General features: G+C 43.3%; 1 protein-coding gene across 3 annotated transcripts in view; it reads right to left on the reverse strand.

Moving 5' to 3' along the window:
- The window catches only part of ITPR1 (inositol 1,4,5-trisphosphate receptor type 1), a 149,006-nt gene that overhangs the window by 103,573 nt on the left and 29,154 nt on the right, over positions 1 to 16,279 (reverse strand). The window contains exons 4-11 of one of the 3 annotated variants that reach the window (XM_042823314.1): positions 8,961 to 9,076; positions 6,205 to 6,291; positions 5,129 to 5,287; positions 3,774 to 3,872; positions 3,221 to 3,304; positions 2,985 to 3,131; positions 1,443 to 1,538; positions 299 to 343 (exon numbers count right to left, since the gene is read on the reverse strand). In XM_042823314.1, the coding sequence (XP_042679248.1) occupies positions 299 to 343; positions 1,443 to 1,538; positions 2,985 to 3,131; positions 3,221 to 3,304; positions 3,774 to 3,872; positions 5,129 to 5,287; positions 6,205 to 6,291; positions 8,961 to 9,076 (833 nt within the window). Of the gene's footprint in view, positions 1 to 298; positions 344 to 1,442; positions 1,539 to 2,984; positions 3,132 to 3,220; positions 3,305 to 3,773; positions 3,873 to 4,075; positions 4,103 to 5,128; positions 5,288 to 6,204; positions 6,292 to 8,960; positions 9,077 to 16,279 lie in introns of those variants that run through there. The other 2 variants (XM_042823315.1, XM_042823316.1) reach the window with 2 other exon arrangements.

A 16,279-nucleotide genomic window follows, 5' to 3' on the forward strand; every position in this document is an offset into this window, starting at 1 on the left:
AGTGCTTCAAGAAAGCAAAGGTTTAAGAAAGAGGAAGACAGAAAGACACACTATGAAGTGGGAAGGTAAGGGGTCCAAGCAACACTTGAGTTTGGTCACAGGTGTATTGCTTCTCACTAAAGCCTACTCCAGTTTTTAATACCCTGCAGGGGCCCTAACAGCCTTCAGATAACACACAATTTCTCAGCATCTGCACTAGCAACAAGGCCTCAACGACCTATGCACTGGCCAACTGAGTACCAGAGCCTGTGCAAGCCCTCTCAATTAGGGGCAAGATCATACTCTTGCCTATACTTACTGAGGATTGACACTCCTGGTCATCTTCCTCATAGTCAGGGTTTACCTGATGAAACAGAATCACATGCATGTCAAAACTCTAACAGTGCTACAAGTGGGAAACAACCTCAGCACAATCTAAACTTGTTTTGTAAAAGATGAGCTCTGCTGCTATGGTTCTACTGGGCATGCAGAACAGATATAATACACAAGTGGATTTATTTCTAATTGGCTGATTAGCAAACCCAAAATGTACTGAAAAAGCTCAATACTGGACCATAGTTGAAAAGGATTTGTTCATGTACACATGACAAACTGTTGCTACTTTTCCAACCTGCTTGTTAGGAGTAGGATATTTAATCCAGACCTTTCCCACTGAAACTCTCATGTCAACAACATGAGCTAAGACAGCCTTTCTGCCCTGCTCTGCACCCTTACATCCAGGACAGCCATTATTTACAGAGGTTTGTGTACAGGCATATTGGTATATCTGTGCACTGAAATACTTACAATTAGTTTTAATGAACATTTACAAGTGTTAAGCAGCAAAACTCACAAAATTATAATGCTTTGACATTTTATTCATTTCATTTTATAAGATGCCCTGAAATTTTACTTCAGTGTGGAAAGATATCAACTACAGTGAGCAAAACAGACCTTACTTTGTGCTTGGACACTTAAGCATTATCTGCAGTTCTTACCAGCCTGCTCTGAAGCCTAGCTGCATTTCCATCTTACAGTCAGTCTTTCCTATTAGGAAATCCATGACTTGAGAGAAGCTAACACTAGTTGATAGAACTCATTTTCCCCAGAGGGGCTCAGCCATTTAGGAGCTATTCAAATACTAATTCAACTTCATTCTCACTACCCACAAAACAGTATACCAGTATTTAGCACCTACCCTTTGTAGAAGAGTAATTGCCTTTAGAATTCATACAGGAGGTGCAATATGTTCAAGACTATCCCTGTACTGCAGCATTCATCCGAGCCTCTTTAACTGACTTCCACATCTACCATCCATGTTAGTAACGACTCTAAAGGACCCAAACACTGCTCTCCTTCCCTCATCTTTTTAGGGTGGGAAATGGGAGGTTTTCAGAAAGAATAAAAGGAATAGGATGCTGAGAAGGAAAGGCAGAGAGCTCCTAAACAACCCCAACACTTACCTCTGCTGCTAAGTAGTGCCCAGTAGCAAGGTGCTTGAACCTGAAAAGGCTGTTCCAGTACCCTGCACCACCACGGCAAGGATCATGCTGTACCACCTGCAATGAAAGGGGAACAGATACACTATACACGAGTGACTTCTCTCTTTAAATACAGTACTTCACATATATATTTCCCTTACAGGTAAAGAGGAAACATAACAAAGAGCTCCAGGGAGGTGGTGGAGTCTCCTTCTCTGGAGATGTTCAAGACCTGCCTGGATGCCTACCTGTGCGACCTGCTGTAGGGAACCTGCTTTGGCAGGGGGTTGGACTCAATGATCTCTGGAGGTCCCTTCCAACCCCTACAATTCTGTGATTCTGTGATGTTTTTTTGGTTGCTGGGTACTGACTAGTGCTCCATTTGGAGTTTCTGGTGGGTGACGGCAGGAAGATTAGGGCACAAGCTGGCAATTAAGTAATGAAAGAAAGTGCTCTCAACTGGCATCGTTGCTAGGTTCTTGAAACACTTCCTAAAGAGATGCAGCAGAGCCATCAAGTTTCACTGGAACTAATATTTAACTAGTGTGCTGTATCTAATGTTCAACCTTCTGAAAGGTCTGAAATGTAGCAGTATTGTACAGAAGTACTGGAAGAGAAATCTGACAGACTGCAAACTTGCCCTGTAGCAAGCAGAATCTCCAACATCAGCTGACCTGTTACTCTGTGTTGGCCACTCCAGGTACACTCACTTAGGAATACTCAGTACAGCTGATCTCTGCTTTCTGAGCAGGGACTGCACCACCTCTGAGCACACTGCACTCATCGCTGTGTGACTGCATGCACATGAACAGTTACAGCAATCATTGGCTTTTGTGGTAAGGCTCTCAAGTAACGCTCATTACAGGTAAGCTTTCAACAGAAATAGGGAAAAGCTGTATATCAAATCAGATACTTCTGCAATGACAATAGGAAAAACACACGCAGCATTACAACTAATTCTATGGCTCTCACAGGCAGTGCAAATGGCAAACGTTTAAAACCATACTGACATAAAATAGCTCTGGTTTATCCTTTGTACCAATAGAGGGAGAGTATTTTTTGAAACCAATGATGGCACAGATGTTAGTCGCTATGTAAAAGCCCAGTACAGTGAAAAATGGTTCAGACAGTGCACAGTCTAGCACGGGTTGCTATCTCCTTTCAAATGAGATATGTATAATCACAGCATTGCACACCAGAAACAGAATGTTCAGAACACTCTGCGGGACAGTTGAGATTATTAGCTGGCTTTAGATTTCAGAGACTGGTGAAAAATGACATCACAGATGCTTCTCTGTACTCTTTTCTGAATTGTCAAGAACCCGTATTTCAGAGCTATCTGTTACAGCACTAGAAATCACCCTCAGTTTTGACTTCGCACAGAAAACATAGCAAATAAAGGAAATATTAAATTCAAATATCAGGAAGACTTTTAGCTAACAAAAGTAATGCAGGCATGTGGTTTTTAAAGAGCAGCAGCCACCACAGAGCCACCTCCAGCCCAGGTCACAGTTCTTATCTTACCTCCACCTCCCACAGTGCTTTTGAGCTGGTTGCAGAAGTGGCAGACTGCCTCCCCGTCGTTCTGAGGAAGACGTGCTGCTTCTTTCTGTGCTCATCACAAGTCAGAAACTTCTCCTGCTCTGCATGAAACAATCTTACTACATCCCCCTGTCAAAGCCCAGAATGCATGATCAGTAGAGACAGAGACATTACCCACCGGAGAACAAGTTACAAGCAAGTAAACTTTTGAGTCTCACCCCTTTGAGGATGTCATCTTTATTATCACTCCATTTCATGAAAAGGACTATTTTCCAGCTTGTATTGCAATTCACAGAGTTGACCTAAAAGGAGAAACAAAACTGTTAGTCCCACTGTCCTGTGCTTGCATAAGCTCTGCCACAGAACTACTGCCTTATTTCTTTAACCTGGTGCTCATCAGGGTACACAAACTCCTGCATTACTTTAAATAAAGCCACTTCTGCATCTGCTCATGAAAAATCTAACTACAGATCTGACTCACCATAGAGCCATGGCTATTGATCTCGAAGAATAATCTCACTTCTATCCAGTCAAAAAAAACCAGATCAAATTTCAACCTTTGTTCAGTGCACAAAAGGTACAAGAGAAGTCTTGCAGAGACATTAAGGAGATGAGTTACAAGATAATTCTTAAACATCACCACAGGTGCTAATGAACTTACCAAGGTTTAATTTTCCTACAACACAAGCCCTAGCAGCTTAGCTGAAATTACAGAGGTTTGTACAGCTGTTCCCAACTCCTGTGCTACCAGCTCTGTCTGTCTGCCCTTACCTCATTGCAGCCCGGATTATCAACAAGCTGATGACTGCTAGCATGAAGAGGTTGACCAGCGTTGACAGGGTTCAGGACTACTTTGTCTCCAATGACAACCTGTAGGTAAGCACAGCATCAGACAAACCTGCAATCTCAGAAAGCATGTTTTTTTTGTTTTTTGTTTAAAAAAAAAAAGTGATAGGAGCAAATTGCAGCCTCGTAGTTTGGAGAGATGCCGGTCTGAATAAGAAAATCAGGATTCCATTGCACCAGAAGCTTACTATAGATTCAGTCATTCAGGCAGGAAAATAATCCCATACCAAGGGACTTAGAGGCTTACAGAAGAAACATAGCCTGTAATTTTGGTAACAAATCTATCTGCTGCTTCCCATGAAGTTGTTTCATTGGTTAACATTTAACAAGTAATTCCGATAGCAAAAGGTCAGCCAAAAATCCTCCTCCTCCAAGATGCACTCTCATTTGTAAAATCAGACTCTCGACCAGGCTGGCATATGACTCAAGGCAAATGCACTTTATTATGGACAGCAAATGTCCTGTTCTTCCCCTCTGCCTGGGCCAAGCCTTACTTAAATTAAAATACAAATCCTTCTCTGGATTGAAGACAACTGGTCATTATGATAAAGCACCTGCAAATTCACAGGATTTGAAGAGGTTAATGGCCACTACAACTGCACTGCCTTGTGCTTTGGCATGCATGCGTGCAAGTGTGTGCAAAAGGAACAATTACATGAAAATGCTTGGGATAGTTCACAGGAGGAATTATTTTATAAAGCCCACTGAATTTATGTGCCAAGCATACAGCTGGGTTACAGCACAGAGCACACTAATGCTTACTTATGCTGTGTTTTAGACAGACTGTACAACCAGGTGACTCAGATATTTAATTTCTTAAGTTTGATGCATGATCTCTTGTACAACAGTAATGCATTACATACCAAATGAGTTATTTTCCAGTCTTCCCATGAACAGAGCCATTTGATCTCATTATTACCTCATTCTTCACGTAAAATTTTTGAGTAATTTTGATTCAAAGCTAGCAACACCAAAAGCTTAGATGCTAATCACTTACTCCAAATCTGCTGAAGAACCTCAGCAGTTCCTCTCATTTAGAACTGGACAGGAACTGTGCACAGCTACCATAATTAAGCCCCTTATTCCTTCCAACGTTCACCCATTGCATGTTTTCAAAATACAAGTTACCATAGCAATTTTTTCCTCTCCCTCTCGACAGGAAAAAGGTTGTTTCTGCAATATCATGCACTAAAATACCTGTGTATTTCATTAATTGCATGACAGACCTCCTTCCAAGCTGCATGCAAACAATACATGAAGATGATTTTCTCAGCACTTACACTGTCTCCAATGGAGCGCAGCTTGTAGAATGGCTGTATGTAGAACCAGGAGCCTTCATTTCCAGCTTCATCCAAGGTCACTCTCATGGCATTCTTCTCTAGTAGAGCTGGCAGTCTCTTATTTACTGTTAAGTATTTGTTACTTTTTAAGTGAAGCAGCTAGAATAAGAATTAGAGTTCAGTTCTAGGAATGCTCGTTTTTCCTCCCCTCAACAGACAGTGAGCATGTATAGGACAACCACAGTGTTACACAGGAATCAAAGTAAAACCTAAAGCACGTTATAGGAAAATTGTGATGAATTCAGGCACGTTTCTACTGGTGCTTATTTCAGTAGCACACTGTGCTCCTGCACAAAGCCCTTCCAGCTAACCTAACTGCAAATGCTTTAGGACGTGCCAAACGGTAAAAGACAACCAGCCAACTTCATGCAATAACCAAGCCCCCTCTGTCGTGCTCCTCGTCACCCACTGCCTTGAATTAGGGCAAATCAGACCTAGTTGGTAATTAGCCCTACTCCTGAAGGGCTGCAGCACCAAATCTACTGGAAGGTAAGTTTGCTTTGGTTTCAGGGTGATCCAGCACCTGCTCACGTTATACTCCAGTTATTAAGGGTGCCTTTTTCAATTATGTAGTTATTGTTCTTTCCATTTCTCTTGGGTTTAACTTCAGTGGTATATCCTTTGCTTAAAGGGACTATAACTGCCTATATGTGTTCACTTTCCTCTGAGGCAAGATTGCCATTTGATGTCTGATCACCTGACTGCAAGAAATTGTGCTTGGAACTGCACAGTGCCATTTGCACACAGCCAGCGATGCAGCAGCACAGAAAGCATTCCCAATGAAATCATTACACGACCTCAGAGGAGAAAAAGCACAGCTAATCCATCACAAAAAACATTGGTCTATCTGCATCCTTATGGACATCAGACCTTGCTTCATGGAATCACACTTCAGAGTGCTGCCACACTACTCAAAACTACAGATTCTTCTCAATGAACTTCAGGAATTTGCAGTCACTCTCTCTAGGATTTTGCTGAAGTCCCCCATGCAGCTTGCAGAGATGCTCACAACTCACCTGGATAACATTGCCATACTGGATAACTGTTCCCAGCAGCTTTCTGTTCTCAGTTTCATTCTGCTTCTTTTCCAAATCGGCTGCATGCTGAAATTAGAGCCAAACAATTTCTTTGCTGTTTTATAGCCAGTGTGGCCAAAGCACCAAGGTTATCTGTAAGTGTTTCACAGAACTGAGAAAAAATGAGTGCACAATACAGCGTGTCCCTCTTTGTTATTTCCAACAGCATTATTTCTCACTCGTTTTTTCAATTGTTTGGTCACCATTTAAACAGCACATATTTTGAATTTGACAAAATTTTGCAATAAAACACGAGATAAAAAAGATTGGAGAGAAATAAACAAATGCTTTATCATATTCCTGATGGTAGAGCAGGATTAGAAAAGAAATCTTAGCAACCACACAGGAAGAGTTACCTGCATACTATATTCAAGTTCCATAACCTTCAGCTCATACAGAATTTCTTACTCTTAGAATATTGCTATGTGTGATAACCAGCTCTTTCTCCATGAGAGCCTGGGGTACAGCTGCTCATTCAAACTCAAAAAAACCCCACCATTCAGAAATAGAGTGCTGCATAAATTGTTGCATAATTTTCTTTTTATTACTGAAAAACATTTTCTTTTCCTTGACTTCAGAGTATAGCATCAATAAAGATTTATTTGGGTAACACAGCAGTGTCTCAGCTATCCATGACAGTAACCAAGAAAAATCCTCTGCCTGCACAGGGTGAGGTATCACATGATTGTAAACAAGGGACATCGTGTGCTCTGTGCAAACATGATTAAGGCTTCGGATGGGTTTCAAAACCATCTGCCACATCTGACTGTCACTCAAGCAGAAAGAAGCACTTTCTCTGGCCACTAGATGTCAGCTTCTCAAGCAGCACTGATTCACGATACCAAAGAAAGACAAGTGTCCCAGATTTTAAATCCCTTAAATGGCATTAACTTAAAATAACCTGACCTCAGCAGTGAACATGCCACAGCAGACAATAAATTGCACCAGCAGGCAAACAGAAGCCAAAAAAGGCAAGTGAATATGACTAAATCCTGCATCGCTGATTTTCATAAAAATTGCATGTCCTGCTAAAGAAATCCAGCTATGTGCAGAGGTAACAGTTGCAGGCACACATTCTGGGGACACAGCCTGCTTCTCCTCTAAGACGTATTACAGAAAACACAGGGGTGTTAGTGCCTTCCACGTACCCATAAGTGACATGTGCTCACATAACTGACAGAAAAGAGTTTTGGTGCACAGGCAGCGCACACACGATCAAATTATTTTAACTCCATGCACCAGACTCAGGCACTGGGATGGATGTGACTGCGCACACCCACCGCAGAGGCTCAGTGCTGAACCATTCCCAGTAGAACTGCACGGCCTCAGGCTCTCCCAGCCAAGCAGACAGCAGGTGCAGGCTGGGGCACTGCCTGTATGGACACACTCAGCTGGGGATAAACACTGGGAAAATCAAATCCTGGATCTCTGCAGGGACCCCGTCAGAAAACAGTAACGTAACAGTCCCAGGCACCTGAACTGGAAGATACTAAAGGAAGAGAAGACAACTTTAAACGAGACAGCAATCCAGAGCAATTACACAGTGTCTTCCCTGTGTGATACAGTATTTAGAACATACTTTTCCTTAAAATACATGAACCTGAACTCTCCCCTCCCCTGACACATCAGAAAACATAAAACCAGAAACCCCTGAGACTTAAAGCTTGATGGCACGGCCTCCTTCTCATATCATCGTAGAGGGGGAAGGAGAAACACAGCACAAGGGACTGACCTCTGTGCTACAGCCAGTGAAGAAGTAACTTTCACCTGGTCAAGTTGTTGCTCCTGGGATATAAAATTATGTTTTCAGAAGCAAAATGAGCCTAACAGTCTCAGTAAAACGCAGGAGCAAGGCAGCCATATGGCAATCAGCAAATGACACTCTCCTACTGGGCCATTTTGTATTTCTGTCTTCAAGGAGCTTAATATAGGCTTTAAGAAACTAAAAATACTTAGAATTGTAATTTTGACATGAAGTACTCCAGCCTATGCAATTTTAACATAAACATGTGTTTTATTTAACTCTAAAGTCAACAGATGGTATTTAAGTTAGTTGGCTTTTTTTAAAAAAAAAGCAACTCTAAAAACAGCAATCAACTGCCTGGCTGGGTTTTCAACTGCTGAACAACATCTTACCCAGAAAAATATTAAATACTGCAAGCTAATAAGGAAAGAGAGGCAGTCTGGCCTTATAAATTAGTCATAATTACCCAGCAACCTTTACATAGATCCAGCAGCAGCGTTTACATGAGAAACCTCAGCAGATCTATCAGCCTTCCTTTGCTCCCATGGCACAACCAGCATAGCTAGCACCCATCACTTCATGTGCTGAGCTGCAATCCCAAGAGCCTGCTCCTCTGAGCAGCTGTCTGCACCAACAGAAAAGTACAGGCCCACAAAGAGCACCACTGTGGTCAGCACAGGTCACCAAGAGAAGTTTAAATGGCTGCCACTCCAACCTGGTACCATGCATCCCATTGTTTGGACACAGGCTGTGAACAGTATGCCATCACAAACCAAAAGGTGTTTAGAAGTGAGATCTCAGTCAATGCCTCAAAAGGAGTCTTGTGTAATGATTTCAACACCCTCTGCTGGTGCCTCCTTGGTAACTGTGGGAAGGTGACTAGAAATGCTTCTTTAAAGCAGTACAGATTAGAGTGTTAATAATCAACAAGCACCAGAACCTGAATACTTACGTGCAGTTTGTTGAGTAGCACTGCATCAGTCGTGCTGTTAGCTCCTGGCTTTGCTGCTTTCCAGAACTGTTTTTGAGCAGAGTACCGGTTCATAGGACATAGTTTGAACAGACAATCTACAAAAACAATGAAATAAGCATGGAAATTGCTTCAACCATTTGTAATTAACTAGGATTTTGCTGCTAGTATTGTCCAAATATTTCAGCAGCAAGGAAAGCTTTATAAACAAATTCCAGAAAGCTCTTGATCAGACGCATGCTTTTTTGGGCAACAGGAACGTTGCCCCATGAATGATAAAAATTAACTGCTGCTGCCAAACATCTGATGCAAGACCGGAAAATTCACCGCTTGTCCCAGTCTGAAAACCCATTGTACTAAAATGGTAACACTTCTCAATGCTTTCCCAGGCAAACTGATCCATCTTACACACTTTCAAATCTTGCTTTTCATACTTCAGCTAGTACGTTGCATCACCCCGTGTGATTGTTTCAAGGTTTTGTTTGTTTTAAACGAGTCCCTTCTATTGCTAAGGAAAACAAGGCACAAGAAACTGGTGACAACTGCACGGTAAGGCAGTGAGCAGAAGAAAACACCCCTGTGTGACAGTGTGAAGCAGCAGAGGCACTCAGTGCACAGCTCAGAGGCAGAGGTAACCCCAGGGATGCCGGGTTCCTCACCAAGTTCACCACCTCTGTTTACTTAATGTCCTGCCCAGCAAAAGTCAGGAATTACAGCTGATAAGCCTCATTAAACATACATTTTTATATTCAAGAGATGCTAGCTTATCAGTAATACAACTGAATTAGCTGTATTTACTATTTTTTGCCCATGTGCCACTAAGCAACCATACACGCAAGTAAACAAATTAAGCTATTCAGAGAGCACCCAAAGCAGCAGCCTGCACGTTTGAGCACAGTGCCCCACATGCCAGCACAGCTGTTCCAGCACCTCTTTGGAAACAATGTGGCTGTAAGGCTTCTGGCTGCTACCTCACATATCTTACAGGCACACCAGGTGCAGGACCTGCAGCAGGGGCAGCCAGGAGCAGGCTGGAGCAGCAGGGAGCGCCGAGCCCCGTCTGGAGCACTGACCTCACAGCACTTGGGCACTTTCCAGGCACGCACTCTTCCACCTATTTTTCCTTTAGATAAAGATGAATCACAGTGACTGACAACACAGAGCAGCATTCAGAGCTGCTGCAGAATGGCACTTTCAGTGAAGATGATGCGTTGTAAGCAAGACATCAGTCATAAAATTTTCTATTTTTGCTTAAACCATCAGTTCACACAATGACAGCAATTAACAGAACCACACGGAAGAATTAATGGCATGCCAGATTTAGTCACTGTGCAAGCACACTTGCTTCCAGGCTCTTCAATCAGAGAAGTTTCCCAGCCAGGCTTCACTCCTACCTGCAGAGCTGCTTGCAGCAACCCCCCTTGTGAGCATTTGACCTTGTCCCACATCACAGAGAAAAACACAACATGTTTTTCTTAGGTTTCTTCCTAGGTAAAAAGCTACAAACAATAAAACGTTTCTACATTCTAAATCTGTTTCTTAAGCAGCTGAGGAGACAAACCAGGTGTAATTTGGCATTCACCTCAACACGGTCACCGGAGGCTGGTTGGAGCAGCGCATTTCACCACAGATCTACGAGCTTTCTGAGCATAAAGATTGATTTGCACACTCTACAGGCTCACGTTTCCAAAAATCAACGTGCAAGGACGAGTCAGCTGAGCACCACCACGGTCAGAGGTCTGCAATCACAGCATCAGAGAAACCGAGCTCTTGTCACTGCCCTCGGGTAAGTTGGGCCTATCTAACAGATCCAAAATGAAGCCAAAGCAGTGAAGAATCTCACTGACTTCCCTGTAGACAAAAGCCCAGCTCTCTGCTCATGGGCTCAGGAAGATTTATTGACCATGAGAGTGGCGAGGTGCTGGAACAGCTGCCCAGAGAGGCTGTGGATGCCCTGTCCATCCCTGGAGGTGTTCAAGGCCAGGTTGGATGGGGCCCTGGGCAGCCTGGGTTGGTATTAAATGGGGAGGTTGGTGGCCCTGCGTGTGGCAGGGGGTTGGAGACTCATCATCCTTGAGGTCCCTTCCAGCCCTGGCCATTCTGTGATTTACCAAGCCAATAAACAAAGCCATCGCTGCAGAGTTAATCACATTGTACCAAACACTGCTTGTTGAACTTCACCTGCTAAGGAATGCATTTGGTGTTCAGATCCTCATAAGAAGCAGTGAAAGAAGGCAGAGTCACACACTGAGCAAGCAGAAAAATGAAATGCTACATAACTGCTGGTTAAGCGAGGGCACGCTGTCAAGCACAAACACTGAACAAAGGTCCAGCCGGGAGGAAAAAAGCACCCACGTAACTCATTGTGCACATGCACAAAGGGGATGAATGGGATTTATGTAGACACGTATTAAACATGTGTTTCAAGCTTTCCAGGCTGAATTCTGCTCTTCTGTCAGCAGTCGTTTTGCCTCAAGTGAAGAGGATTTGCACATAAATGCATGCGAGTTCTCTCTGTTTGGGCATCTGGATCTCCACCCGGGTTCTGCCACCTGAAGCTCATAGAAATACACCAGCAATGCGTGGTCCTCCTCTGCACGCACCAGAAACACAGAGGGATAATGAAGGCATATCAGAAACACTAGAAAACACCATGTCCTGAGGTATGCTGGGATGTGGAGAAGGAATAACCCTCCAGGCCACTGCTCCAACCACAACTGCCCCTTCGGACAGATCCAGCTGCAGAGCACTTTCAGAGGAGGAAAAACTACAAACGTGAAGATGCTTCATTAAGCCATTTATAAAGCCTGCTGAGTATTTAACACCAACACAGCTACGCCTTCATTACTTGATTAAAAAAAAAAACAACTGCTTTTTGCACAGCAATACCAAAATTAAAAGATTAGCAAATCCCCACTGGAATTTAGCAGTTGCTCTTTCTTGTGTTCTGTACCTCCATAGCTGGTATTTCCCCAAGGGTGAAACCCGCTCGCAGTAGAGAATAAATACAAGAAAATAATGAAATCAGCATCCTGGAAAAAAATAACAGGACAGCAGATGAAGAGGCAATGAATCTGGCAGTGAGGGGAAGATGGGACACCCAAGTTCTCAGTGCCAGTGACAAAGGTCTTGCAGTGCTCACACGTTCACAAAGATGGTAGCATTCACACAGCTGAAGAAATTATTTCAAGACAAAATGAAGACCTTTTCTGTGTTTAATTGAAATATTTCCATGCAGGAGGTATACAGAATAGAAAAATACATATATTCAATCCCATGCAAGTTTCACCTTCCCAGCAGCCCTTGCAGCACTACACTGTCTATTTCCATACTTGCTCTTTTTGACATTTAAAACAAATAGATGACAGCCTAAGAGGCTCAAAGAACATAAAGCAACAATAATGAACGTGTTCATTATTAATCATTCCTGCATTTCTATAAAGAAGGAGGAAAAAAGAACCGATCTACTGAAATTACTGTCTTTGTGATGAGAAGACATCCTTTCATTTTCACTCTGCAGTGAACGAGCTTTGCTCACAGTAGAGCAGGAGTGTTTCAGATCAGAATTGTGTCAGGACACACTGAACGTCTGCCCCACTATCGCAGCAGAGCCCACTCCATCAGCAGCTCCAGCCTAAGCAGCAGGAAAACAAACCTCAGCTGCATACGGTTTGCCAGCAGAAGAGCACTGAAGTCCTCTCTCACATTGCCAACAGTTTGGTCATGGAACAACTGGGGAAAACATCAGTGCAGGTCAGAAGGACATCTGTATATCAAACTGGCAGATCTCACGTCACTGCAAGGCAACCAACAGTTTGAGATTCCAACTCTGGACCAATTACATGACTAAATTATCTGAAATTTCTGCTGCATCTTACCCTTTCCAAGAAATTCCAATGCTTTTTTTTTTTTTTAAAAAGCACAAAGCAAAAATCCCCCTTGCAGCTAACACTTCAATGGAAAGGCTGTGTGACCTGTGATTTGAAGATATTTTTTAATGTTAAATTAACAACCCTCCATTCATATCTGTAAGATGTTATGGCAACGGCTCTCCTGCCACAGTACTCACTTATGAAGAGTTCTACTGATGGAAATCACTACTTGATTTGTCAAGCTGTAACAGTGTAGGAAATAAGGTAGCTATTATTAACTTAGAGCTGATGCACGAAATCAAGGAAAGAAATAAACCACAATAGTGGTTTCAAAGCGAAAGAAATCACACATTTGAAAGATGGACACTAAATATCAATGTCTATTCAATCAAGAGCACTTATTGTGATATGCATTAAAAAGCAAAGGTGTTTTAAATAGGAAGCAGAATGTGCCTCCACCCAGTGCTGTCAGTAACTCTGCAGTCACTAACAGGGTGCCAACATGCACAGTGCAACTAAACATCGCTGTGGGATAAAGCTGCTCCTTGGTTAAAAATGAGCAAGGTAACTTCATTCCAAGCAGGAGGAGAAGCACACAGCTCCCCCCGCAGGGAAAAATAACTTCACCATGCTCTGCACGCGCAGCCATGCCTCGGGGAAAACTGAGAATGAAAGCAAAGACATCACACAGCACAACAAGCAAAGGCCTCCAGAAGCCCTCCTAACCACAATGGTAACAAAGTGCCCAAAAAAACACCAAAGGAATAACGAGGAGAAACACCTTTAAGTAAACATTTTAGGTACCGAAGAGTTCACGATACACCAGTGTTTGTTTTATTTCTGCATGTAACCTCTTTGGTCTCCTTCAAAAAGAAAGCTGCTACTCGAAAAGAGAGAAATATTTAGACACTACATATACAGGCAGTTCCAAAAGGAAACATTTGCAGGAAAGACCAGTTACGTTTTTCAACCTCTGGTATGAGCACTGCTGAGTAAAGGTGCTTCATGAAGACACAAAGCCCCGAGGAGCAGCAACACCAGCAGTAGGAATGAAGGCCAGCTGTGCTTCACCACAACGTTCTCCCCCAGCAGCAGCAGGAGAACATCACACCCTGAGGCAGCCAGGAATCAGCACAACTCCCAGAGAAACCTGATGGGCAAAGAGTGCCTGTCTGTGTCACTGGAGCGTTATGGAGCACATTGTATCTATGGATGCTAAGGAGAAGGGAAACAAAAAGGCAAAAAAAAAAACCCTCAACGCCTAAAGGAACACATGAGAAGAGTTCACAACTGCAAACATTTATTAGGATTAACCCAGGATCTGAAGAAAGCAGGTGGTTTCAGCCAACGTTTTTACCCTCTTAGATCATCTCCGCCTCTGGTCCTGCATGAAAAGAAATCCTGGACAAGAGGCAAAGCTCACCAAGAGGCAAGTTTGAGGGACGGTCCCTTCCCTCTCCCACAGAACTGAAAATTAAGCCCTACATGCAGCAAAGAGAAATATGTCATACTTTATACAAAGGGGATTCAGCAAACTAAGATACGTAAGCACTGCAGGAGCATTTTTAAATAAAGCACCTTGGCTTCAACCTTTGTCAGAGCCTCGAGAGCTGTACTCTTAACTCAGGAAGCCATCCTCTATTTCCTTTTTAATAGTTTACACGATAAATCCCACTGCGAGGCACTAAAACACAAGTGTCAGAATGTGAACACCGCGACATTCTTCCTTTGGGTCTTTTCAGCGTCTGTCTGTAGCATTTTCTGCCAGAAGCATCTGCTGCCTGCACTTCATTTTATTTCAACTGTTCCCCCTTTGGATATAATGTCCATGTTTGCTTCTTCACTTGTTCCTGCTGCTCCAGGATGGAGTTGCAGCCCTGGATGGGCCAGGAAGTGGGGGTAGGAGGCAGGGAAGGGCTTGGATATGGAGCAGGGGAAGAGCAAGGAGTAGATCAGATTTCAAACACCATCTGAACACATCAATGAGGAACAGTATGGAGAGAACATGGCCGGGCTGTTAGAGCTGGCTGAACAGCACAATGCAAGTTGCTTCTGTTTAAACACATCCTGTGTGCATGCTGTAAGAAAGCCACCGCACATCACAGAAGGCAAAAGGCAGAATTTTCAGCTGTTCAATACAGTAACTTGATTTTCAGCCTTTAATGCGTTTCAGCCAAACGCATTTGGCTTAGGCAAAAAGCTCACGTAATGTCCCACATTAGAGGGACACTACAGAAATGCTCGGTAACATTACTGAAGTCTAGCTTAGAGGAACTGAAGAAATAATAAACCTGAACTCAGTGCTTCCATTCTTCACGTGGCAACAGCATGCTTGGGATACCTCACCTGAAAGGGCCATTGGTTCCTTCCTGCTCACTCCCCAGGTCGTGGCCCTGCTGCCTTCCACACAACTGCCCACACTGCAACTTCACAGGGCTGAAAGACCCTCAGAAAGTTTACTCAGCTCATCCTTTTCTCAAAGGCAGAAGCAGCCATGCCTGCTCCATTCCTGACATAGCTCCTGTAGCAATCTATCCCTGTGCCCCACTATTTCTGTACCTAACCTGCTTGTTTTTACAATTTAAGCCATTGCTTCTTTCTTTTTCCATGCACACACGGCCAACAGAACATCCCCTCTCTCAGCTGGATGCTGTGCCCAAAGCTGCCAAAACGCAAGCCTGTTCCTGACCATTGCACTCTGTTGGCTCCTCTCTTTCCTGAAGAACAAGGTGCAATATTACACAGCATGCTCCACATGAGGCTCTGCCAACAAGTCAAATAGGGAAAAAAATAATTTACTATGTCTTTTGGCATCTGTTCTTTTTATATATTCCAAAGCAGTATCTGTACTTTTACTGACAGCACAACATTGACTCCTCCTGTTCCAACTCAATTCCTAAAACACCTAGACCCTTCCCCAGGGCACTGCAGCATGTGCCTGTATTCTCTCCCTCCCTGGATTTGGCCATCTCAGTGCTTTGCCATCTGCCCCCACTGAACTGCAGTGATATTTTTGAACACATTTCTTCATTTTTCACGATAATCGAATGAATTTCCAAGTTGTGTTCAGCTCTGTAAGGCTTGCAGCAAACCTACCAGCAGCATGGCACAGAGCAGTACCATAAGGTGCTGCCACGCAGATGTTCCAATTTCCAATAAATGGGAGATGGATGGACTTAAGCAGCACTATGTGTAGGCCTTAGCAAACCAAAGAAAAAATGAAATAACGACGAAAGAAGCCAGACCTGTCTTAATTATAGGAAACAACATCCTGGATTTGAACAGATCAGCCATGCTGCTGAGCTGAGCTCCAGTCTCACGCACATAAGGTTTAACACCAGTGTCTCCATCCATTTTCCCAGTGTAAAAGCTTTATTCCTCACTTCCCGTTCCTGTGCTTGGCTGGGCCTTTCACCTCACTTACTGAGG

Source organism: Centrocercus urophasianus, unplaced genomic scaffold, assembly GCF_019232065.1.
Source record: "Centrocercus urophasianus isolate 14NV4802_14NV808 unplaced genomic scaffold, USGS_Curo_1.0 seq_22, whole genome shotgun sequence".
Classification (NCBI taxonomy): domain Eukaryota; kingdom Metazoa; phylum Chordata; class Aves; order Galliformes; family Phasianidae; genus Centrocercus; species Centrocercus urophasianus.